Source organism: Lissotriton vulgaris, chromosome 6, assembly GCF_964263255.1.
Source record: "Lissotriton vulgaris chromosome 6, aLisVul1.2, whole genome shotgun sequence".
Taxonomy (NCBI): Eukaryota; Metazoa; Chordata; class Amphibia; order Caudata; family Salamandridae; genus Lissotriton; species Lissotriton vulgaris.
This window is the reverse complement of record NC_141694.1, coordinates 84629262-84654397: the sequence shown is the minus strand read 5'-3', so window position 1 is coordinate 84654397 and position 25136 is coordinate 84629262. Positions and strand designations below refer to the sequence as shown.

The window sequence follows — 25136 nt, the reverse complement described above, 5'->3', positions numbered from 1 at the left end:
GTCGGGTTCTGCACCTGGAGCAGAAGCCTGCATCTCTGTCTCATGGAAGACAGTCTCTCCTCCGAAGAATACACTCTTCCCACACTTGTGTCCATAACGAAGCCGAGGTAGTGGATGGACTGGGTGGGCTGCTGCACTGACTTGTCCATGTTGACATGCAGCCCGAGGTCGTGCAGCTGCTGCAGACAGAACTGGAAGTCGAGACTTACTTGCAGTGGGGATGGACCTTTTAGCAGCCAGTCGTCCAAGTATGGATAGACGAAGAGACCATTTCTGTGAAGAAAAGCTGCTACCACTGCCATGCATTTGGTGAAGACTTACGGAGCCGACTTCAATCCAAAGGGCAGGACCTTGTACTGATAATGTTTGTGGCCGACCACAAACCGCAGGTACTTCCAATGACGTTTTGCAATGGAAATGTGGAAGTACGCATCTTGGAGGTCCACCGAACACATTCAATCCCCTACTTGCAGATGTGGACATATTTGGTGAAGGGCCAACATGCCAAACTTCTCCTTCACAATGACCTTGTTCAGAAGTTGAAGGTCCAGAATTGGTTGACACATGTCCTCCTGATCTTTTTTGGGGACAAGAAAGTATCTGGAGTAAACTCCTTTTCCTCTTTGAGGGGGTGGAACCTCCTCTATCGCCTGCTTTTGGAGAAGAGCTCTCACCTCTTTTCGAAGCAGCTTTAACTGAGGAGGACGAGACTTTTTTGGTGGTATGTCCTTCGGAAGCGCATATCCATTGCGTAGTATATTGAGCACCCAGCGATCTCCTGTGATGCTCGCCCACTCTGCTAGATGTTGAGAAGCACTTCCTCCCACTGGAGTGGGCAACAGCGGCAGAGGAAGCCACTGCTCATGACTTCCCGCCTCTCGTCGTGGTAGAGGACTGCTGTTGGTGACCACCTCTACCTCTGTTGGACTTTCCTCCTCGAAACGGGGTCTTCCCCTGGTTCTTGTTTTGGGACCACGGAGTGGTTTGAACCCTCTGTTGAGGCCCCTTGCGCTGGTTGGATTTGTAGCGGGGCTTAAACTCCTTCCCCAACCCAACCGCTTTGACCGTGTCCAACCCTATTTTCATCCAAATCATCTATTTGTCAGCCTGAGTGCCGAATAGAGAAGAGCCAGAGAACGGGAGGTTCATGATTCTTTGCTGAGCATCTGGCTTCAGTCCTGTTAAATCGTAACCAGGACGATCTCCTGGCACATATTCCATGCGCGTAAGAGTGCACCGATAGCACCGCGCCATATGCCGCTGTGCTTATCACTTGGTTACCCACCAAAGATCCCTCTATCTCAGCGAAATCCTTTTGGTCTTCCTTTGGTCTTGCTTAGGGAGCTTGGTTTTGAAATGCTCCAAAGAGTCCCAGAGAGCTCTGTCATAACTGCCAAGCAACGCATCAGCGCTGGAGACTTTAAGGGAGGCAGCGGCAGACGTGCAGGCCCTGGGACCCCACAAGTCCTGGAACCTGCTTTCTTTGTCTGGTGGAACAGAAGCAGTGGCCGAAACAGCATGCGTCTTCTTCGCTGCCGCCACAATGAGAGTATGCAGGCGGATCCGTCTTGACGAAGACCGGAACAGAGGAAGCTGGCTTGTATTTCTTCAAGAGACGAGCCCGCACCGCCTTAATGGTTGCTGGAGTAAAAAAGTGTCCATGACAGTGTCAAGGATCCCAGAAAGGATCGAAATGCTGTCTTCTGTTTGAGAGCCTCGAAAATCACTGTTGACATGACTTTAGGGACAGACATCTCAATATTAAGCTTCTGCGCACCTCTCTGCAGAACTTCATGGTAGGTGGAAATGTCGTCTATGGGAGAGTCCCTGGAAATCGGGATGTCCGATAGTGTGGGGGAGTAATCCCTCCTGGAGGATCCGGTGGAGGAAGTCGAGGAAGTAGATGTGTTCTACTTCTTCGGTGTGCACTACTCCTCCTTTCTCTCGATCTCACAGTGCGTTCCTCGTGTCTCGGAGAACGTGACCTGTCGTGCCTTCTCTCCGGAGACCTCTCATGCCTGTGTCTAGGAGGGTTCGCTCTGTCCGCTTCGTCCACCAGTCTCTGAAGAGGAGACCTATGTGCAAAACTGGCATATTCCTGCATCCGTCTTAATGCTCCAGAGTCCTGCCAATGACTTACAGGTAGATACCATCTTGGGGACAACTGAATTGCAGCAGGAGCCTCCTTTGATTTCGAAAGAGACTTGCGGACGCGGGTAGCAGGTTCCGGTGTGGGCGACCTTGAAGAAGCCCTCCTGGAAGAATGAGAGGACGAATGGCGTGAGGCTGACTCAGTTACCAGGACCACCGATCCATCCCCAGACCTCACTGAGGCCTGTCACGACGGAACGTGCTCGAGACGCCGATCTAGACTCCTGCCGTCTTGTCGGCGTCGAACACTGTCTCGACGGCAACCAGTACCGATGAGAAGCAGGTGAGTGCTGTCTCGACGTCGAACGGCAATGAGAAGTCGACGCAGAGTGTCTTCTAGACGACGGCAGAGCTGCATCGGTTCTCGACGGCGAAGGTCTTTGAGACGACTGTGGAGGGGTTTTTCTCGCCCTCGAGACGACGGAGACCTCATCCTTGACGCCGATCGTCGCCCAGTTGACGGCGGAGGGGTCCTTGTTCTCGACGTCGATTGCTGATGGGACTGCGATGACCGAAGAGAGCCTGCCCTCGACCTCGAACACCTTGCCGACGGAGGGTCTTTGCACCTAGACACCGACGAGTTGACGGCGGTGGAGGGGTGACACTCGACACCCATAGTCATCGAGATGACGGCGGAGGGTCTCTGCTCCTCTACGCCGATCGTCGCCGGGTTGACAGCGGAGGGTCTTTGCTCCTCGACGCCAATCGTCGCCGGGTTGACGACGGCGGAGGATCTCTGCTCCTCGGCGCCAAGTTAACGGCGGCGGCGGATCTCGAATCTTCAACGTCAATGACGCACCTTTTCTCGACGGCGAGCCCGCTGTTGAGGGTCTTTTCTCCGATAAATAACCCTTTTGAAGATCTTCTTTCAGCGCCGAGCCCGACGCTGAAGCTGATGGACACAAGGACTTACTTTTAGAAGATGTTCTAGCCCTCTTGAAGCCCTTCCTGACTGGAGATCTTCCTCTAGACCTCTGTCAGGTCATGAATGCAAATTCTTTCCCTGCCCTTCAAAGTTATTCTGAACAGGTTCTGGCAGTGAGAGCAGGCCTTCGGGTCATGATCTTCAGGGAGACAGAGACTACAGACTTCATGAGAGTCTGTTTTGGACTTCTTCTTATCACAAAAAGGGCAAGAGTCAAAAAGAGATGGCATTTTAAGGTGTTAAAAATACCCAAACCTGTAAAAACAAAAAAACAAAAAAAAAAAAACAGCCTCCCACTTATACTGATGAAAAACGTCGAAGTAAGGAATAAAAGTTAACAAAAGTCAAAAAGATTTTCTGAAGAAATCAGAAAAGAGTGGAGCTTTGTTGCCAGAATCCTCCCTGAAGGAGCCAGAAAGAACAACTGGCTTAACTGTCACCCCTGAGGCATGATGGGAAGCTGGGGGTCAGGAGTGCCTTAAAGGCACGGTGTCAGTTTATTGCTATACAGCTACAGGTTAGCTTTTCAGTCTTTTTAGACTGTATTTGCAATGCAGCCTGGGAGCTTTCTATGCTTTGTGTTTTTGAGAATTTCTACTGCTTTCTAAGCATTAAAACAGTTTCTAAACAAACTTTGTTGTTGTTTCTCATGTTTCTAATGCATGTTATTCATGTATGGTGGAAATTCTTTACAGCATGATTCAGCTCTGGTGTTTATTAGGCTGCAATTGCATATATATATTTAGTATGAAACACTGGCTTTCTTTCAAGAATATTATGAGGTACAAGGATAAGACAACCATTGACTTGCTTTTGATTGCCCACTTGGGCGGAGCCTATGAGAGTGTTATGATATATACCTCTGCATGCCCACCTGGGCTTAGATGTTTGCAAAGAAATAAGATTTTCCAAACAGTACAACAAGCCATGTATTTTGTAAGATACAAATGTCATTTGTGTCTGCGGTATATAATCAAGGACTATATGATTTAAACATTCTAGATAAACATTCTAGATAACGATCTATGGATTGGCAGTAACCAAAAATGTATTAGCCTGCCGATAAAAAAACATCATGATGTGACATCAGAATGATATGTGATGGAAGTACCAGATGAATATTGACTGAATTTAATTTGGTAGGCTGAATATTATATTTAAGCCATGAATTTTGCTAGGTAACTTCATATTATTTGACTTGTTCAAAATGTCTGACAAAACCAGTACCGATACACTTGGGTGTAAGTCCATTTTCTATGATTATGTTTTGGGAAAGAGTAAAAGGGCACAAGTTTGGTTGGAAGTTGTAAACGTGATCAAGCTACATTGCGAAACGCGTTGTTTTTCCTGCTGATTAAATTATTACGTGCACAGTGGAGAAGTGTGGCTCACTGGTTAGAGGAGGCAGACCCTGAAGCAGAGGTCAGCCCGGGACCAGGGTTCAATTCCCGACTTGGCAGGGTCTTGAGTCCATACGTCAATGGACTCGATAATTCTCGCTTCGGTGCCTACTTGAATCACGAGTTCACACTCTGCAACTCTGGGCAATAGCTTGCTTAATCTCCACGACGGCCCCTCGCGGTGGGATGCCTGGCTTTCACCTTGCGGATGCCCTGTTGGGGTTCTCACAGGGGAATACCAGGACGGGTTCCCTAAGCAAGCGCTGAGATGCCTACGGGTAGTCGTGCGCTATACAAGAGCGTAATCATTTCATTTAATTTCATTTCACAGCAACTCTGGAGTGTCGGAGACGTCTGTTTAATTGAATGGAGAATTGTGAAAATAGTGGGTGACCGGGAGCCCTACTTCGACCCACTCGCGAGCAGGACTGGTAATGTACCGGAATCTTGTCTTGGTAAATTTTAAAATACCGGTCCGCTCCCCTGCTCAGCCACGCCGACCAACCCCACAAGGACGAGTTGAAATAACGAACTCGCGAAAAAACTGGTAATTTTGGAAACAACAAATTTGAAGTACTACTGTGGAGGTCAGGCATAAAGAATTGTGGTCTTTTAAGTCTTTTCGGAAAGCGCTCGCTTGCGGAAAACCCGCAACGCCACAGCCTGTGGCACTGCTGGTGCGAGTACGCTTGGAGACGAATTCTGTGAAACTCTAAGATACTTGGGCGAACAAGGTAGAGCTGATTGTATAAACGGGGAGACATCCTCAAAATCGTCGAGAGTTGCTGTTAAGAATATTGTTCAACACGTAATTTTGTCAGCGTTGGATGTTAAACGAAAGGCCACTGCAGATAAACTTTTTTTCATGCAGGCTGGTAGCACCTCGAGCGCCAATGACAAACATCGACGAATATAAATAATGAAGTACAACTGCAAACCCTATTGGCGAAATTGGAAAAACTACATAGAAAAGAACTTTCCAAATGGTGGGAGGCAGAATCTCTCCAACGGTACATCGAAGTCGGGAGGGTACCTCGTGGCCTTAGGATTTTCACAATTCCAACTTTTGAAGATCCTGACCCCGACATGTTGGAGGAATGGGCCAACAATTCGGCTTCCTGCTCCACCACGATGATGCGTATACTAGTAAAATATGCTTTAAAAGATCGAAGCAAACTACTTGAAGAAATTGAGAAACTGATGACTGAGATTGGTACACTGATGTCAAAAGAAGTGCTTGGGGATTACTTAAAGACTTTGGAAACAAAGATGCTAAAATTAAAGGATGAAATCACTACAAAAAAACTACGTACATTTCTAAGAAATTACAAGGACTACCAATCAGGCCGCACATTAACTTTTCAAAGGAAATATGACCATCTCTTTGACAAACAACATGCGGGGAAAATCAACATTCCTGATACACAGATGCAAGCAGCAGCTGTGGAAAGTGATTCATCTGATGGAAGTCTCCCGGATGTTCCCCCGGCGAAATTAAACCAAGCCATCTCAGGGGGATCAACAAAAAAGAAACAGGAATTTTTTATTACAATTCCAAGTCCTGAATCGGGGACGAACGGATCCACAACAAGATCAAGGAGCCCAAAGGGGAAGAGGCAGAGGAAATCGGGAAAGACCAAGAGGAATAAACAAGCCAAAGCAAGACAGAAGCGCAGAAAAATCGCCCATGGGAGTAATGACACGGGGCAGCAAAGCCAAAGTATGAAGGTAATTAACCTTTCTCCAAGACTTTTAACTATGCATGAGAATGATGTATTGTCATTGGGTTATCCTTTTGTCCGTCAACTAACTTCAATTATGCTCAGACCAGGATCGATTTAATTCTATTTCTCACGAAAACTGAAACTTAAAAAGTGGTTTGAAACACATGGGTCCAGATCATCTGCAAATAACACAACATTTAATTGCAGAAATCTTAATTCGGACGATGTTGAACTTTTGGAACTAATATCATCAGGAGCAATTGAAAGAGATGACTTATTGCTAGATGAGGTCACAAATGTAAACCCTGGAAGTGATTTTAAATCTAAGTCAAGATTTATTCCTCACGTCTCCTGTGAAGCGGTGGAAGTATTTGAAAGGGGTGTACTTGATGACATCAAAAAATTAAGAAAAACACGACTAAGTCACAACATGAAAAATGTGTCCCTTGAACAAAAACAAGCCATTCAAAGTCTGAAGGATGACAACCAGATTGTCATCCGTAATGCAGATAAAGGGGACAATGCTGTTGTGTTAGACAAAGAAAAATATTTAGCTGAGGGTATGAGACAACTAAATGATACCACATGTTATCAAGTACGTAACCAGTCAGATATAAAGAATGTAAAGAGTATTTTTGATGATCTGTTACAAGATTATAGGGAAAGAGGATTACTGGAATGGGATGAGTACAAATTTTTGCGATGTGAATACCCGAAAACACCCATTTTGTACCTCCTTCCGAAATTACATAAGGATGCTGTTGATCCACCGGGAAGGCCCATTGTGTCGTCCATAGATTCTCTACTCGAGAACACATCCCAATACATTGATCATTATTTAAGACCGTTTCGTTTGTAACCTTCCTTCCATCATATCTAAAAGATACCACCCACTTTCTGAAAACCATTGAGGGCATTATCTGGGAACCCTCTTACACACTGATTACATTAGACGTGAGCAGTCTATATACCAGCATACGTCATGACCTGGGTTTAGTGGCCGTAGAACACTTTCTGAAATCTAGATCAATCTCATACCTGGAACATTCCAAAATGTTGATCAAGCTAATTGAATTCTGCTTGACAAATAATTTTTTTGTGTTCAATGACAAGATGTACCGACAGCTACAGGGCACGGCGATGGGCACCTGCTTCGCCCCAAGCTATGCCAACCTCTTCATGGTTCGGTGGGAGGAGCAGGTGCCCAATCAAGTAGCCGAATTTAACATCAATGTTGTCCAGTGGCTTAGGTACATCGATGACATTTTTATGATTTGGAATGGATGTACCAACAGTGCTAAAGCTTTTGTGGGCTTACTTAACAAAAATAATGTAAACCTAACACTCTCTGAACATATACACAAGACTGAAATTGACTTCCTACACATTAAGGTGAAAATACAAGGAACTGCCATAACTACCAGCCTATTTCGAAAGAAAACTGCAGGCATTGCCTTCTAAATGCAAAAAGTGCCCATCCAAGAAGTCTCGTGAATAGTATACCCTATGGGGAACTGTTACGAGCCAAAAGGAACTGTAGCACAAAAGAGGCCTATGAGGTAGAAAAGACCACCATGAGTAACCGTTTCAGAGAAAGGGGATATAAGAATAAAACTATTGCATAAGCATGCAAAAGGGTGGATACTACCACCAGAAATTAACTACTCAACCCCAATACAATTACAGAAGAAGAGAGTAATGTTAGGTTCATCACAACATATTCAGGTCAGGCACATGAGATCAGAAAGATCTTTCAAAAACACTGGCATGTCCTCTTGACCGATAATCATCTTAAATCCCATCTGAACCCCAATCCCCAGCTCACCTTTAGAAAGTGTAGATCACTGAAGGATGAGCTAAGTCCAAATGCTGTAATGAGTAGAATCGAACCTAAAACCAATCCTGGCTTCAAATGTTGTGGGTCGTGCAAAGCTTGTCGGAACAGCACAAACTGTAAAGAACTGATTGTCCCGACCTCAGGGAGAGTGTTCACAATCAAAAAATCCCTATCCTGCCACACAATGTACCGTGTATATGTATTGATCTGTCCGTGTGAGAGATGGTAGGTCGGCAGCACCACTTTAAAAGCCAAGGAAAGGGTGTTACAGCATCGCAGGGCCATAAAAAACCACAATGAACAGTACCCAGTGGCCCGCCATTTCTTTGACCACCATTTCCAAAACGAAAATTTGTTGAGAATGGTTGTGATTGATAAGGTAGATCTGGGTATTCAGGGAGGAAACAAGAAACTAGCGTTACGACAGATGGAGTCAAGGTACATAATTGATTTCGAATGCATGAACCCTAACGGGTTAAATATCAACGAGGAACTAGCAGTACATCTATCATGAGGAAAATGAAAAGTGAAAGTTGAACACATTTATGAATTGTCTGCAGTAGGATCTTTAAGGTCTTTCTTTTAAAACATTTACATTTTTTCTTTAGGTACGGTGATGAATCTCTGTGACCATGAATATGAAGCTAAACAGATTTGAACATTGCAAGAACATTGTGTTGCCTACCATATACAGTCAGTTTTGATGTTATGAACTATATGCTATTCCTTGATGCACAGCAGATAGGGGAATTATGGCCGCTGGGGCTCGGACTTTAGTATGAAACACTGGCTTTCTTTCTAGAATATTATGAGGTACAAGGATAAGACAACCATTGACTTGCTTTTGATTGCCCACTTGGGCGGAGCCTTTGAGAGTGTTATGATATATACCTCTGCATGCCCACTTGGGTTTAGATGTTTGCAAAGAAATAAGATTTTCCAAACAGTACAACAAGCCATGTATTTTGTAAGATACAAATGTCATTTGTGTCTGGGGTATGTAATCAAGGACTATATGATTTAAACATTCTAGATAACGATCTATGGATTGGCAGTAACCAAAAATGTATTAGCCTGCCGATAACAATACATCATGATGTGACATCAGAATGATATATGATGGAAGTACCAGATGAATATTGACTGAATTTAATTTGGTAGGCTGAATATTATATTTAAGCCATGAATTCTGCTAGGTAACTTCATATTATTTGACTTGTTCAAAATGTCTGACAAAACCAGTACCGATACACTTGGGTGTAAGTCCATTTTCTATGATTATGTTTTGGGAAAGAGTAAAAGGACACACGTTTGGTTGGAAGTTGTAAACGTGATCAAGCTACATTGCGAAACGCGTTGTTTTTCCTGCTGATTAAATGATTACGTGCACAGCAACTCGAGTGTCGGAGACGTCTGTTTAATTGAATGGAGAATTGTGAAATATATATATGTGGGGCACATATAATATATTGTTTCTGAGGTCCCGCGCATGGGCGGTAATATTCTAATGCTTATGACTATTGATGAGGATCCCCTGGAAGAGAACAGCTTATTATCATACAAAAGCATTAAGAAAGAACCTGCCATATGGTCAATTTTTGAGATTAAAACGCAATTGCAGCAAAGTAGAAGATTACAAGATTCAGGCGAAAGAACTAACAATCAAATTGGCCAATAGAAACTATCCAAGAAAGATCATACAGAAATGCCAGAAGGATAAGTTACTTACCTGTAATCCTAGTGCTCTTCCAGGGGTATCCTCAAAGTCATAAGCACTGAACATTTCCACCCATGTGCGGGACCCCGGAAACAATATAAAAATATATAGGTAAAAACACATATCTAGCTCTACATATATGTACGTACATATATTATTTTTCTCATACCAATGCAGCCCCAAAAAGAGGCTAACACAATGTAAAGCCTTGTACATGTACTGCAATTATAAAGGAAAAAAAGAACACATTATATCAAATTTCCTTTGAATTTTGTGTTTTAATGAGTAAAACTACTCATAACTCCTGAAAATTGCTCATAAAAAAAGACATTGTTAGCCTCAGGCTGCATTGAAAAGCAATAACATAGAAAATGAAAGCATTTTCAACAAAAAAAAGGCAGCCCTGAACCCAGGCTTCCCATCACCCTGGTTAACAGCTCCCACCTTTTTTTGACTTTGTCAGAATTACTTGGTGTTTTCTTCAATTTTTTGTTCTTACTCAACGGGTTTTTACCCTAGAGAGAGGACTTTGAAGGACTTATTAGTCCATACCCGACCTCAAAAAAAATCTGAGGTTGGAAGCATTACAAGATCATGGAACATGGTCCCAATAACTGGACACTACCCATGCGGTACGTGCACAGTATGCAAATTAACAACAGCATCAAAAACTATCATTGTCCGAAAATTTACTCTAGACGCAACGCCAGCACACAAATTACAACTCATCCCATGTAATCTACATGATTACATGTCCGTGGGGACCTAGATAAATTGGGATGACGTGCCGCAAAGCTACAGTGAGAATTGGCGAACATAAAAGCAACAAACACAAAAAAAAGAAACTACAAAAATGAGTAAACACTGCCTAGATTTCAATCACAAGGAAGATGAACTGAAATGGACAATAATAGAGATGCTGACCATTAAGCACAATAATGCAGAAAAAATTCTATTCACAAGGGAACAAAGATGGGTGGACTGCCTAAAAACAAATAGTCAAGGAATGGATGATGATATACCGTGGTACCAATTTTCATGAATCCCCCTGACTTAGTGAGATCAAAAATGAAACCATTATTATTCAATTGGTTTTAATTTTTGTGAATCGATTACTTAAAATACATATTGAGTATTCTCACAAAACAAATGATCACAGTAATTGAATTGGAAATTGGAAACAACAATCGCGTATAATTGGCTGAGTAACAACAATCACTATGTTTCATAAACTGATAAGAAGCCCATTTTTATCATGATTGTTGTTATAGTCTCTTTTCAGTGGCCCTAGGTGGTATAAACTTAAAAAGGACTAAGAAAACATCACCCTCTACCTCCGTGGACCAAGCTTCACAAACTGAAACAACCGATCACAAGAACGAATTTAAAATAATTGTTTTAAACACGAGTTAAATAACAACAATCACGAACTAATTAGTTGAGTAAAACATATTTGAATAAGTACACATTTTTGAATTTATCACCATCGTTCTTCATAGTCTCTCTTCAGTGGTTTTAAGTGGTACGATTTGAAAAGGGACTAAGGAAACATCACCCGTCACTTCCGGGGTCAGAGTCGGCACAAGCAGGGAAGACCCATCACGCTGGTAAGATCTAACACGCTAAGGATCTCCCCAGCGAGATTCCAAGTAAGACCGGCACTAAAGGAATATGCTACTTACCAGTATGCATCTGTTCTTGGCATGTAGGGCCGCTAACATTCATATCTTGTGCATAGATCGCCGCCTAGTGTTGGGTCCGGATGATTGCACCCTGTTGTCCTGGAAGAGTCTTTGAAGTATCACGAGATAGGTGGCTCCTCCCCTGGACTACAGTGCGCATGGGCATCATCTCCATCCTCAGATTGTTTTTCGCCATTGTGGCAGAGATGGAGTCCAATACGATACCTGATGGCCATGCTAGAAATAATTCTGACTGCTACAGCTGCGACAGGCACCGGGGAGGATGGGCGGGCGATATGAATGTTAGCGGCCCTACATGCCAAGAACAGATGCATACTGGTAAGTAGCATATTCCGTTCGAGGCATGTGTGCCGCTAAATTCAGATCTTGTGCATAGACTAAATAGCAGTTTCTCCCTTAGCGGTGGTTGCCCGAGCCAGCTGCAGCAGCCTGAAAGAGGGACTTTAGAACAGCCTGACCTACAGCAGCTTGCTGCTTGGAATGTACATCAACACAGTAGTGTTTGGTGAATGTATGTATGTTATTCCATGTGGCTGCTCTACATATGTCCTCCAATGGAATGTTACCCAGGAAAGCCATGAATGCCCCTAGCTTGCGTGTTGAATGCGCTCTTGGGGGGACTGTTAGTGTGCGTTTCGCCTTCTGATAACAAATCTGAATACACTTAACAATCCACCTGGCTATACCTGATTTTGAAATGGGTTTGCCTTTGTGCTATGGTGAAAAAGCAACAAAGAGTTGTTTAGTCTTCCTGAAATCCTTCGTCCTGTCTATATAGTACAGGAGGGCTCTTTTGACGTCCAATGTGTGCAGTGATCTTTCTGCCACTGAGTCTGGATTAGGAAAGAAAACTGGCAGTTCAATTGTTTGATTAATGTGGAACTGAGAAACCACCTCGGGCAAGAATGTAGGGTTAGTGCGTAGTACTACCCTATTTGCGTTGACCTGTATAAAAGGTTCTTGAATGGTTAGGTGTTGCAGCTCGCTAACCAGTCTCAGCGACGTGATCGCTACTAAGAAGGCAACCTTCCACGTTAGGAACTGTATCTCACATGAGTGGAGAAATTCGAAAGGAGGTCCCATCAGTCTAGTCAAAACCACATTAAGATTCTAGACCGGTGAAGGTGGCCTTCTGGGTGGAATGACTCGTTTGAGTCCCTCCAAAAAAGCTTTTATTGCTGGCACTCTGAACAGTGAAAGGCATTGTCTGTTCTGTAAGTAAGCCGCCATTGCCGCCAAATGAATACGTATAGAACTGTATGCCAGATTGCATCTATATAAATGTAACAGGTAACAAATAATGTCCTGTGTCGATGCATCTAGCGGGTTTATGTCACGGCTGGAACAGTAAATGACAAAACTTTTCCATTTGGCAGCATAGCAGGCCCTAGTGGTAGGCCGTCGTGCCTCCTTAATGATGTCCATACAATCAGGAGGCAGATTCAGATACCCAAATTCTAAGACTTCGGGAGCCATATCGCAAGGTTTAACTGTTGCGGATCTGGGTGCTGAACTTCGCCACGGCTCTGAGTGAGAAGACTGGGTGTAAGGCGCAGTCTTTGATGAGGCACCACGGAAAGTTCTAGGAACGTGGTGTACCATGCTTGCCTCGCCCACGTTGGAGCAACCAGGATGAGAGTCATCGAGTGCTGTCTGAGTTTCAGTGCCACCAGAGGTATGAGTGGGGCCGGCGGAAAAGCGTACGCAAATCTGCCTGACCAGTTCATCCAGATGGCATTGCCCTGAGACCGCGGGTGTGGGAACCTGGCGGCGAAGTTTGGGCATTTTGCGTTCTCGTTTGTGGCGAACAGGTCGATGTCTGGACGCCCCCACTGCCGGAAGTACGGTTGCAGCACCGATGGATGAATCTCCCACTCGTGCACCTGATGACTGTGCCGGCTAAGCAGATCCGCCATCTGGTTGTCCTGGCCCGGGAGGTGCTCCGCCATGAGGAAAATGTTCCTCTGAATGGCCCACTTCCACATACTCTGTGCCAAGTGGGACAACTGTGGAGAATGAGTACCTCCCTGCTTCTGGATGTAATACATGGCCGTCATGTTGTCCGTCCTTGTCCGTCCGGATCAACACGACCTTGTTGCACAGATGCATCTTGAAAGCCTTCATTGCCATGAAGATCGCCATCAATTCCAGCAGACTGATGTGCATCTTCTTCTGTTGATCCGACCATAGACCCTGCACTGTGTAATGAAGGAGATGCGCCCCCCACCCCAGGAGGGATGCGTCCGCCGTGAGCACTATTTGTGGTACAGGCTCTTGGAACGGTCGTCCCTTGCAAAGGTTGCGTGGATTCCACCAATGCAGAGAGACTTTGCTTGCACAAGCCAGTCGTCCAGGTAAGGGTAGACATGAATGTGTTGTCTCCGAAGGTGTGCTGCCACTGTAGCCAAGCATTTGGTGAACACTCTGGGAGCGGTGGTCAGCCCAAAGGGTAGCACCTTGAACTGGTAGTGCTTGTTTTGTATGGTGAACCAGAGGTATTTCCTGTGTGCCTGATGTATGGGTATATGGAAATAGGCATCCTTCAGATCCAGAGTTGCCAGAAAATCCCCCTGACTGAGCAATGGCAGGACCTGCTGCAGAGTCAGCATGTGGAAATGTTCTGAAAGGATGTATAGGTTCAAGGGTCTCAGATCAAGAATGGGTCTGAGAGTCCCGTCCTTCTTTGGGACTAAGAAATAGAGAGTACACCCCTGTTCCGTGCTCCTCTAGAGGCACCAGTTCTATGGCCCCTTTTTGCAGCATGCTGGCTACTTCCTGCTATAATAAGTTTATGTGCTCTGCGGACATAGGATGGTGTCTTGGGGGTATGTCGGGTGGAGTGGATGTCAGTTCTAAACAATACCCGGACTGGATAAGTTGCCTCACCCACCGGTCTGTGGTAATGCCTTCCCAGACTGTCAGGAACTGCTGGAGTCGTCCCCCGACCGGTGTTACATGGTCCGGGGGCAGTGACAAGACCAATCAATCAATCAATCAATCAGTGACACTTATAAAGCGCGCTACATACCCGTAGGGTCTCAAGGCGCTGGGGGGGGGGGGGGGGGGGGAGCCGCTACTGCTCGAACAGCCAGGTCTTCAGCTTCTTCCTGAAGGAGAGGTGGTCTTGGGTCAGGCGCAGGTCGGTCGGGAGGGAGTTCCAGGTCTTGGCGGCCAGGTAGGAGAAGGACCTTCCTCCTGTAGTCACTCTTCGGATGCGGGGGACGGCGGCGAGGGCGTGGTTGGCTGATCGGAGGTGGCGTTTGGGAGCGTAGAAGTTGACTCGGCTGTTGAGGTAGCTCGGGCCTTGGTCGTGTAGGGCTTTGTGTGCGTGGGTGAGGAGGCGGAAGGTGATTCTTTTGTTGACGGGGAGCCAGTGAAGGTCTCTCAGATGTCCGGAGATGTGGCTGGATCGTGGGATGTCGAGGATGAGTCTGGCTGAGGCGTTCTGGATCCGCTGGAGTCTCTTCTGGAGCTTGGCGGTGGTACCGGCGTAGAGGGCGTTGCCGTAGTCCAGTCGGCTGGTGATGAGGGCCTGGGTGACGGTCTTCCTGGTCTCGGTGGGGATCCAGCAGAAGATCTTCCGTAGCATGCGTAGGATGTTGAAGCATGCCGAGGAGACGTTGTTGACTTGCCTGGTCATGGAGAGGGAGGAGTCCAGGATGAAGCCCAGGTTGCGTGCATGGTCTGTCGGTTTGGGTGCGGTGCCCAGGGCGGGAGGCCACCAGGAGTCGTCCCAGGCGGAGGGAGAGGAGCCCAGGATGAGGACCTCCGTCTTGTCCGAGTTCAGTTTCAGGCGGCTGGTAGTCATCCACTCGGCTACCTCTTTCATCCCTTCGTGCAGGTTGGCTCTGGCGGCGGCGGGGTCGTTGGTCAGGGAGAGGATCAGCTGGGTGTCGTCGGCGTAGGAGATTATGCTGAGGTTGTGTTTGCGTACGATGTATTGTGTTTGCTGAGACGTCACTGTTTGGTATTTGCTGAGGACCTGGTGTTATTATTTCCACGTCCTCTGCCTTTGGTGCTGTTACCACGGTATCCACCTCTATTGTTTTGGTTAAAGGTGGTCTGCCCACCACCTTTATTGTATTGTGTTTGCTGAGATGTTTGCCCTCTTGACGACCCTCTGCTACCCGAGCGATGAAAAGAACCCCCCCTGAACTGCTGAGACTGCAAGGCCCCCATGGACTTGGCCGTCTCGGTGTCTTTCTTGATCTTTTCAAGAATCGTGTCAACGTCAGGCCCAAACAAAAAATCTGGGTTAACGGGGTGATTGAGCAAAGTTGTTTGTATTTCTGGCTTAAATCCTGAAATTCGTAACCATGCCTGCCTCCTTAGCATTACACTAGTGTTAATGGCCCTGGCTGCAGTGTCTGCTGAATCTAGTGCACACTTGATAGAAGAGTTTGATATCAGTTTCCCCTCCTGAATCAACATGTCCGCCCCCTCTCTATATTCATTAGGCAAGTGTTGCAAAAATTGCTCTAGGGTGTCGTAGTGAGCCCTATCGTATCTAGCCAATAGAGCCTGTGTATTGGCTATTCTCCAACTATTCGCTGCCTGTGCAGCAGCCCGCTTCCCAGAGGCTTCTAATACTTTAGATTCTTTGTCTGGGGAGGAGCACCACCACTTGTTGTGAGTTCACCCTCTTCCGGGCATTGGAGACCACCAAAGAGTCCAATGGCAATTGACCCCTTATATACGTAGGGTCCACAGGAGCAGGCCTGTATTTCTTCTCAATACGCGGGTTCACCACCCGTGCTCTGGTTGTGTCCTTGAAAAGGTCATTGGCGTGTTTAAGGACACCCTTCAGCATCTGCAGCGTCTTCATTGATCTGTCCGATGTAGAGAAGGTATCAAACAGAAAGTCATCCTCAAATGGTTCTGCATGCATGACCACATCGTGGTTCAACGCCGCACAGAGCGTTGAACGCCGCAGTATCCTCTGCGGGGGCTGTCTTTACTTGTGGGGTTTCGGGTGGGATCTCAAAAAGGTTCGCAGACAAAGGTACTCTGGGTAAAGAGGGTTTTATTATTTTGTAAAGTCTCCGCTTCTGTACAGGCACTCTGTAATACAGGAGGGGATTGTCTGTGTCTTCCGTCGTGTATCTTGCAGCTCCCAGCCGCCGTTCCCGATGCCTCCTGGGAGTTGTAGGCCGTTCTTCCGCCGTTTCGAGGGCCTCCCGATACTGCTCTAGCCACATTTCTCGGGAAGTGTGGCTGGGCGATGCGCTATCCTGTTGGCCTCCTGGCTTGTCGCGGTAGTCGCTGTCTCAGTCTCCTGCCTCCTCCGACCTCGTCTGCTTCTCCCTCAGTGCCTCAGTCCTTCACTCAGCTGCCCTCGCTTCCTCCGTCCTCCGATTTTCCTGCTTTAACTCTTCCGTCCTCCGCTTCGCTTCACTCCGCTTCCTCCGATCTTCCTCCGCTCTTGAATACCACTCAGCTCCGTTCTCTCGCCACCAGTCTCCTTCTCCTCCGGGTGTCTCGCACACCTGGTCCGTTGTCGGACTGGGCTTTACCTTGGTCAGGTGGGCGGGGTCAGGGTCCAGCTCCGCCCAATTAAAGAAACACGGCTCTTTGTCAGCCGTCCAGGGACTGCATGCTGCCTCAGGTGTTTCCCAGGCGTCTGTGTGCTGTTTGAAAAGAGGGGAGACGTTAACAGGCAGTCCAGGTGGCCCGCTTCCAGGTCCACCTCGTCACAACTTGGTAAGACTGGGTGTCCGCCGTTCCTTGATCGTCGAGCACATCCTGCGAATCGTCCTGAGTAGATTCATCAGGATAGTTGAATTGTTTGTCATTTTGGTCATCCCCCCCACCATCCTCAGTGCGTGTGGGGGAATGTGTAAAGGCTTGTCCATAAGGCCTGACTGACTCGAAAAGACCAGGCGAGGAAGCAGAGTCTCTTTTCCTTTTAAGTGGAATTTGATAGGATTCCATTGGATTCTCCGGCAAGATCTTCCGTTTGAAAAGGGTGAATCTTCCGGTTGCAGAGTCAATGTACAACTTCTTTGAGTCTTCAGAAGAAGGTGAAGTGGAACAGACGCCTTCAGGAGTGGCGGTCGTTCCCTTAAGTTTTGACATCAGTTTACCAGGGTTGGTGCCCTGTGCCGGCATAGAGGTTTTAGGTCTTGCAGTCGGAAGGCAGTCCAAAAACTATAGGTGGAGGTCCCGATGGCTTTTTGGCTTTTTTCACGGCCATCGCCAACTTCGAGCCAGGAGTTGCACTGGGATTCCCAAAATGGCCGCGGCTTGATGCGTCACGTTCCAAAGCGGCCATTTTGTGCTTGTCTTCGAGAACCTTCACCAGCATCAACTTGTATGAATTCGGACTGAGGGGCGGCTGCGACTCAAGTCCGTCTTCAGTGTCCACGCCCCCGAGGGCAGCCTTAGATGACGTCGCTCTGTCTCTTTGGGCCTTTGGCACCTCTTTGGATGTACCGATCTTCGGGTTGGCACCCTTTTGCTACCCCGAAGGGACAATGACACTCCGAGCCTTCTTACGATCAGATGGAACAAGGCTTTGCGAAACGAATACTGGTTTGACCAGTTTCGGTTTCGAAGGCGTACCCACCGAAGGCTCTGAAATATTCTTAGCCGGGCCAGTTTGCGGGGCTGTAGAATGAGCAAAAAGATCTTGGCTATGGCCTTCAGGCGATGCTTCGACCTGAGCTTTTGACAAGACAGTGTCACTTTTGACCCCCAAGGGTTCGGTCTGGTCTTGCTCATCGCTGGTGCCGCCCTCTGCGGCTCCAATGGCCATACCGTCGTCTCTTACCTTGACGGCCCCATCGTCTTCGATGTTCTCATCGTCTACCTCTTCTCCGCAGTAAGATTCTTGACAGGAGGCCGGGTCAGAGAAGTGCTCCGGTTCCTCCTCTAGGACGCCCTCGTCGTCCCCAGCCTCGAAGATATCCTCCACATCCGACGCTCTCCGCGCCGGTAGTCTCGCCTCGCGTCGAAGAGCGAGCGCCTCTTCCGACCTGAATTTCGAACAGGCCAAGCAACTCTCCTCGTCGTGGTCTAGAGACAGACATCTGTTGCACACAGAGTGCACGACAGAGAGGATACTTCGCGTTACAGACTGGGCAACGCTTAAACGGGGCCTGGAATTCCATTGTCAATGTTAATCTTCGATCGGGCCTAAAAAGCTGGGAGCACACGTGCTCAAGTATCCGGGAAACCGGATAGGTTAACTCAGAACCGAACGAAGTACAATACCAATGCTTAAAGAGGCCTTTTGGCCTGAAGAAAAACAAGTTTTTCCTTTAGGTTCCGAACGAGAGTCACAGAACACATCCGAACCCAATGGCGGAAAAAAACAATCTGAGGATGGAGATGATGCCCATGCGCACTGTAGTCCAGGGGAGGAGCCACCTATCTTGTGATACTTCAAAGACTCTTCCAGGAAAACAAGGTGCAATCATCTGGACCCAACACTAGGCGGCGATCTATGCACAAGATATGAATTTAGCGGCCCACATGCCTCGTACATATGTATCTTTACACTGCAGATAAATGAGAAACTGTCTCTAGCAGCCCCGAAGTAAGCGACTTTTCAATTATAAAAGATATGAGATAGAAATTGTTTGTTAGCCTCTAGTCACGTATTTGTGAGAGACGCTGCGAAGAATAAGATTTGCACAGCCATGAGTCAAGATTTGAATCAAGAAGGGACCCTTCTAAGCCATGGGAATTAAATATTGTGCTTTCAATATGGATTGGTCTACCCTTTGAACCTATACATGGCAACTCCACTAAGTCAGCAACATTCAGGACTTTTGTTTAAAAAAAGCTTTATAGAGGATTACAAAGAAAGGTAATTGTAATAACACACCCTGGTTTTCTTCCAAGGGCAACATCAGATTTACATGAAAATCAAAAAATCTTTGCCAACCTTTTTTCCAGATCCAGCAGCGAGCTCTTTACCGGTTGAATGTCAAAAGTATACTAAAAGTGTATCTAGACAAAGGAGATCAAACAAACGGACCACCTATTTGTGAAATATGGCACTCTTAGGACAGGCCTATCCTTTATAAGCAATTCATTTCCAGGTGGATTAATAAAATTTAAAGCTCATCCAACTAGGAAAAAGCAACTGTTGCTATGGTAAGAAACGTACCAATTTCAGACATTTGTAAAGCTGCAACATGGAGTTCTATTTGTACCTTTAGCAGACATTGGTTGGATTCAGATTCAAGATCAGAACAAGTGGGTCAGGTCTCTGAGAATCTTTTTGGATAAAAGTGGGACCAGTTCTGCTTTTTTTCTTCATGTCCACTATTCTTGTGAGATAAACTTGCTTCTCTATTCGGTGCTTATATGGCTATTGAAGAAGATTCCCTGGAAGAGAAGAAAACCTTTTCTACTTGTAATCCTGGTTTTCTTCCACGGGAATCTCGATCAGTATTCATAAATGACCCTTTCACCTCCCTGGACAAGAGATTAAAGCACCTCCATAAAATTAACTTACCGGCTGCCTCAGGTGCATAATGGGACTAGAGTTAAGGGGGAAGCCCATATAGGCACAGTGCCCGTTTTAATGACCTAGTTGTGCAGCCAATGTACTAGGATTGCTCTTTATTTTTTTTTAATCATTAGATATTTTTATTCACTTTAGATTCAGTATTATTACAGTAAGCGTTATTCAACTAAATGAAATGTGGCCACTTCTAGCCCTTTTTTAGGCTCCAAAGTCTATTGTTTTCAATGTATTTGTGCTTTTTGCCTCCTTAAAACAGCTAGCCGGTGCATCTATAAATATATATTTTGCAAAGTGATCCGGGGTCCTGCAGGTGGGCAGGACAATTTAGATCCCATGACTTTGATAAGCATACTCCTGGAAGAGAACTAATATTACAGGTAAGAAATTGCTCCTTTCCTAAACAAGTGTTGTGTGATCGGGGAAAATGGAAGTTAAGCCACTGTTATGAGTCAGCGAGGCTCTGCCATGGGCTTCTTTAACTTTACCGTAGCTGCTGCTCTGGAATCCTCCTTTATGATCGGCCTCCCTGTAAGACCCTATGCTACTGAGGAGCATGGAGCTGCTCTGTGGCTGCAGCTTTTGCTGCTCCTCCTCCTCCTCCTCCTCCTCCTCCTCCTCTATTGGCACGGGAAACCAGAACTGCAGGTTTTAGTTGGGCGTGCTCCTACAGCCTTTGCTCTGTCTGTGTCCTTTTAGACTTTTTTTTTAAGCATCTTATCCATCTATGGTCCCAGTAGCTTTTCTCAGTCGAAAGGGAGATACCTTCTGAACAGGATGCTGGTGTTGGACTTACCTGACACAGTATTGGATGCTTCTAGAGCAGTGCTTCCCAAACCTTTTAGAGCCCTGGCCCACATTTTATAACGACAAATCTTTGCAACCAGCCCAACTTTAATGGACATGAGGCAGGCAATTTTTTAATGTAATTAAAGCTTCATGAAGTAGAACACTTATTTACAGGCGGCACCTTTTTCTTTGAAATGACCACTAAATTAGCACAGACATACAATTTTACTGATAAAAACTATATTGCACATAAATGATGCGTTTCAGTGAATATTTATCATTTGTGCACCACACCAAGTAAAGTCTCTTGATTTGTTTTGATCCTATGAAAATTTTTGTTTTCATCCCTTCAGAAGTACAAAAAAAATGGGCTTCATTTTTGCTTTACTAACTACTGTAGGTGTAGAAGTAATTTACAGGTATTTAAATTTTTGTTGCGTGTTGCAAAACAATTAAATCGTACAACCGTTCCTTTCACACTCCCTATACCCCAACAGGGTTGTCACATAATTCACTTTTCTTTCTCGGACTGCAAAGTGAGAGGAGTTTGCAATACCCATGTTAAAAAAGCAACAGCAATTTGTCAGAAGACATACCCTGATTTTTGATCTCTCTGTATATTCTTTAACTTCACGAATAGTAAAATAAGTCTTTCAATGTGCAGGATTTACAGAAAACATTTTAAGTTGTCCTATCTTTAAACAAAAGAAGAGAGTCAATTATCAACTAACTCACGAGTCGAACACACAGACAGCCATAAACACCTGACAGCCAACTAACAGGCTGGGACAATAAGCTCACCATAAAAACCACCCTGTGGGATTCAAGAAAATGTAAGTATAGTAAAATACATAAGAAAAAATGGGATGCAATAGGAATAACCAAATGAGAGATATCTGGGGCCTAGAAAAAATTAAGAAGTTCAAAGATTTACAGAGAGTTTGTGTTGGCAAGCACTCAGCAGTTTTAACACTTCTAAATCAAGCATGCACTGGCAAAATATAATAGTCTCCTAAAAGAAATACAGGAGCCACTCCCCCGCCAACCATGAATAGAATACTCACAGCCCCCCTTCATTTGGCATACCTTATCCCACAGCAGAATGCTTGTCAATAAAAACCTTAAGAAACTCGCTGCACTTAGAGATAAATAGAAAGGGGTCATAGAGGAAGAGTAGGAGGAAGACACAGGAGGTCGCAATAATGGTTGTCTTAAGATTAGAGCAGCAGAAAATCCTAAACGAACACACTACACCAAATAACTATTATTGAGGGAAGGAAAAGCAGAAAATAATAAAGGTCTTCAGGAGCTATGATTAGATTAACGTTTATTCGCACAAAATGTGTTGCCCACGAATTAAGGCATTCTGGAAAAAGGTTAAATGCCAGGTCATCACCACAATAGGTGTGAGCTTTGAGTTACCTGTGCAAATAAGCTGTGCTACTCATTAACGAATCAAGTACATCAGGTTTGCTATTCTGGTCAGGTGTGCCTGTGAGGTAAAAGTTATTACCAACAGTTATTCGCAAGTTTTCATCCAAGATTTTGCGTGAACGGCGGCTCGGAGGGGAGCGTCTCTGGATAGGAAAAAAGGGAAAGATGAAAATTTGTAAGAGGCTTACAAAATAATACTCATGCAGGCTGAAGAGCACAGTGCTGTGCAACAAGTTTAACATATTTACAGAAACTATTAAGTACAAGAAATAACAATTAAGTTCTTTAGTGTTGCAATTATCGTTAATGAAAAAAGGCTTACACATTATGGGCCAGATGTAGGTAGGCTTTTACCGGGTGGTAACGGCCGAATTCGGCCGTTACCACCCGGTAAAAGCAATTTGACATGTAGGTCCCTGTAATTTACAGACTCGGTAAATTTACCGATAGGTAAATTTACCGAGTATGTAAAATACCGAGTCGGTAACATTATGGATACCGGTAAATTGGTATGTAGGTGGGACTCTTCTGAGTCCCACAAGCAGTACAAAATCGGTATTTTACCATCAAATAATACTTGATGGTAAAATACCGTTTCAGGTGTGCATGCACATGTGTGCATGCACACCTATGCCATATGACAGGCAGACCTGCCCTTAGGGCAGGTATGCCTACCACATGGCACCCGAGCCTCTTTTGGGGGTGCCAGAGGGTGTCAAAGTGACACCCCCTGCACCCTTGTGGCTATCGGTATTTACCGATGTGGTAAATACCGACCGGTAAATGCCCGTTCATTCCTATGGGCTTCAAAGCCCATAGGAATGCATGGGCATCAACTGGTCGGTATTTACCGCATCGAAAAATACCGACTGGTTCCGAATCGGTAATTGCACATCTGCAATTACCTACATCTCGGTATTTTTATTTTCCGACCTCTGAAATACCGAGTCGGTATGACTCGGTATTTAAGAGGTCGGAAAATAAAAATTACCTACATCTGGCCCTATATGTCTACTTGAAATAATCTTAATTTTTTTTTTTAAAGACCTTTATTATGCATATAAATCAAGAATACACAATTGTACATGCTGTGTAGCCTGTTTCCCTCAGGTGCTGGCACAAGTAATAAACATTGAGATGTAACATTGGTGGTGTGACACAGCCAATTAGCTGGCAACCCGGGGGTCCGGCGGCGTAGTTCAGGATGAGTCCTAAGGCTTAATGCAATGTACAGTGTTATAACTATGAGGTCTACAATTTTTTGTGGTTTTTGGTATTAAGTTGATTACATCACTGTCTATCCAGTATCTGCATTGTAGAAGGTGCAATTCAAGTCCAGAACACATTTTAACAGCAACAGCAAATAGCAGGTAATATGTGGACTGAGAGGTATGGTAGCAAAGTGTTTGTGCCTGTGATGTCAGAATGTCGCGGATTACCGACTAGTGGTATAGCTCACTTAACGCAAGACATCAGTCATGTATAGTCGACGGCGCCAGGCAACGTCCGCCATAGCGAAATCCCAATTGGTTGTTATCTCAGTGTGAGTTGGACCCTCCTGTGTCGGTGATATATGCATGATCGTTTTAGGTGGAGGTCAGAGTACGGGCTCGCACTGTCTATCGCAGCGCAATTATCTCAGGTGTTAGTTTCGTCCCATGCAAGCGTTGCGTTGTGGCTTGTCGCAGCATCAGAGATGTAAAGCAACTACGGGCTCTTATCGTTTCGCGACTTAGACCCAGTGAGTTGGATCTACGTCTGCTCCCATATAGGGTTTGGTCAGGGAACATGACCAGTAAACAAACCAGTATCAGACCTAACTTTCTGATAAAAGAACTAGGTACGGGAAGATGAGGGATCAGTTGTGTCCATGGGTGTGATGTGGTGGGGGGTGGGGGGGCAGGGGGGGTGCAGTCCCGATGAGGGGTCACTGTGGATCCAGGGCCAGGTGAGGGGGGACAGCGCAGAGGGGGCCCCGAGGGGAGGCATGTGACAGGTGTTTCAGTTAGCGGTCGGTGGGGAGAACCTTCATCGATGGCCACTGTCCGGGCCTGTGGAGCTAGGAAAATCAATCGACACGTCAGGCGTATCTGACCGCTATCTGTGATTGGGCACTTGTGATAAGCAAGCAGGAATGATCAGGTGAGCGTGGGGTCGGCGCCGCGCAGGTACCGGGGAGGAGTGGGAGGGTCAGTGACCATTGAGGTAACGCTGCGAGGTGTCCGCAGGTTTCCTCACCTTCGTAGTGGTGTAAAGTCATGTCAGCTCAAGTTATCCCCTGTTCTTGAGAGGCACGTTTTGAAATAATCTTCATGACTCTAAAAAGGATCCTTTATCAAAACGAACTACAGGCATGGCAAAATCACAAGCTTAGTTGCTGCCTTACATTTGCCTTGAAATGTGAAGATCTTATGAAGTCAATTTATTCCAATAGTCTACAATAAACTTAACCGATAAAATTAAATATACTGATATGTGCAATAGACAAGAAAAACACCCATTTTGTAATAGATGACAAGTCTAATCAATTGTGCTTTGTCCATATTCTAAATCTAACCAGGCAAGATAAAAAAAAAAAGAACATTAGTTACTTACCTGTAAACTGTGGTTCTCCAGTATTGGTGTCTTTCATAGATTCACATGCTTGAATATTCTCCGTCGTCGAAGTGGGAGTCCCACGGTACATAAAATAGTAGTAAAATATATATATACACATATATATATATATATATATATATATATACACACACACACATACACACACACATATATATATACACACATATAGAAAATTATATATTTATACATATATACATAAAATGTAATACCTATAAAATATATAACCTAAAGTTAAAAGTACCATAGAACTAAAGACAGGCCCATAGAAGCCTTAAAGGGAGAATTCACTTCAGTAACATATAGTCATTATAATGGTCCACATTCCAGCCAATCAGGCAACAGCACCCTCTAGAACCTTCTCCTC

At 45.4% G+C, this 25136-nt stretch overlaps 1 protein-coding gene across 1 annotated transcript in view; it reads right to left on the bottom strand.

The window, feature by feature from the left end:
• Nucleotides 1-25136, bottom strand: part of LOC147706835 (uncharacterized) — a 392919-nt gene that overhangs the window by 294232 nt on the left and 73551 nt on the right. The window contains exon 2 of the mRNA XM_086925976.1: nucleotides 22142-22296. Within this exon, the coding sequence (XP_086782102.1) occupies nucleotides 22142-22296 (155 nt within the window). The remainder of the gene's footprint in view (nucleotides 1-22141; nucleotides 22297-25136) is intronic.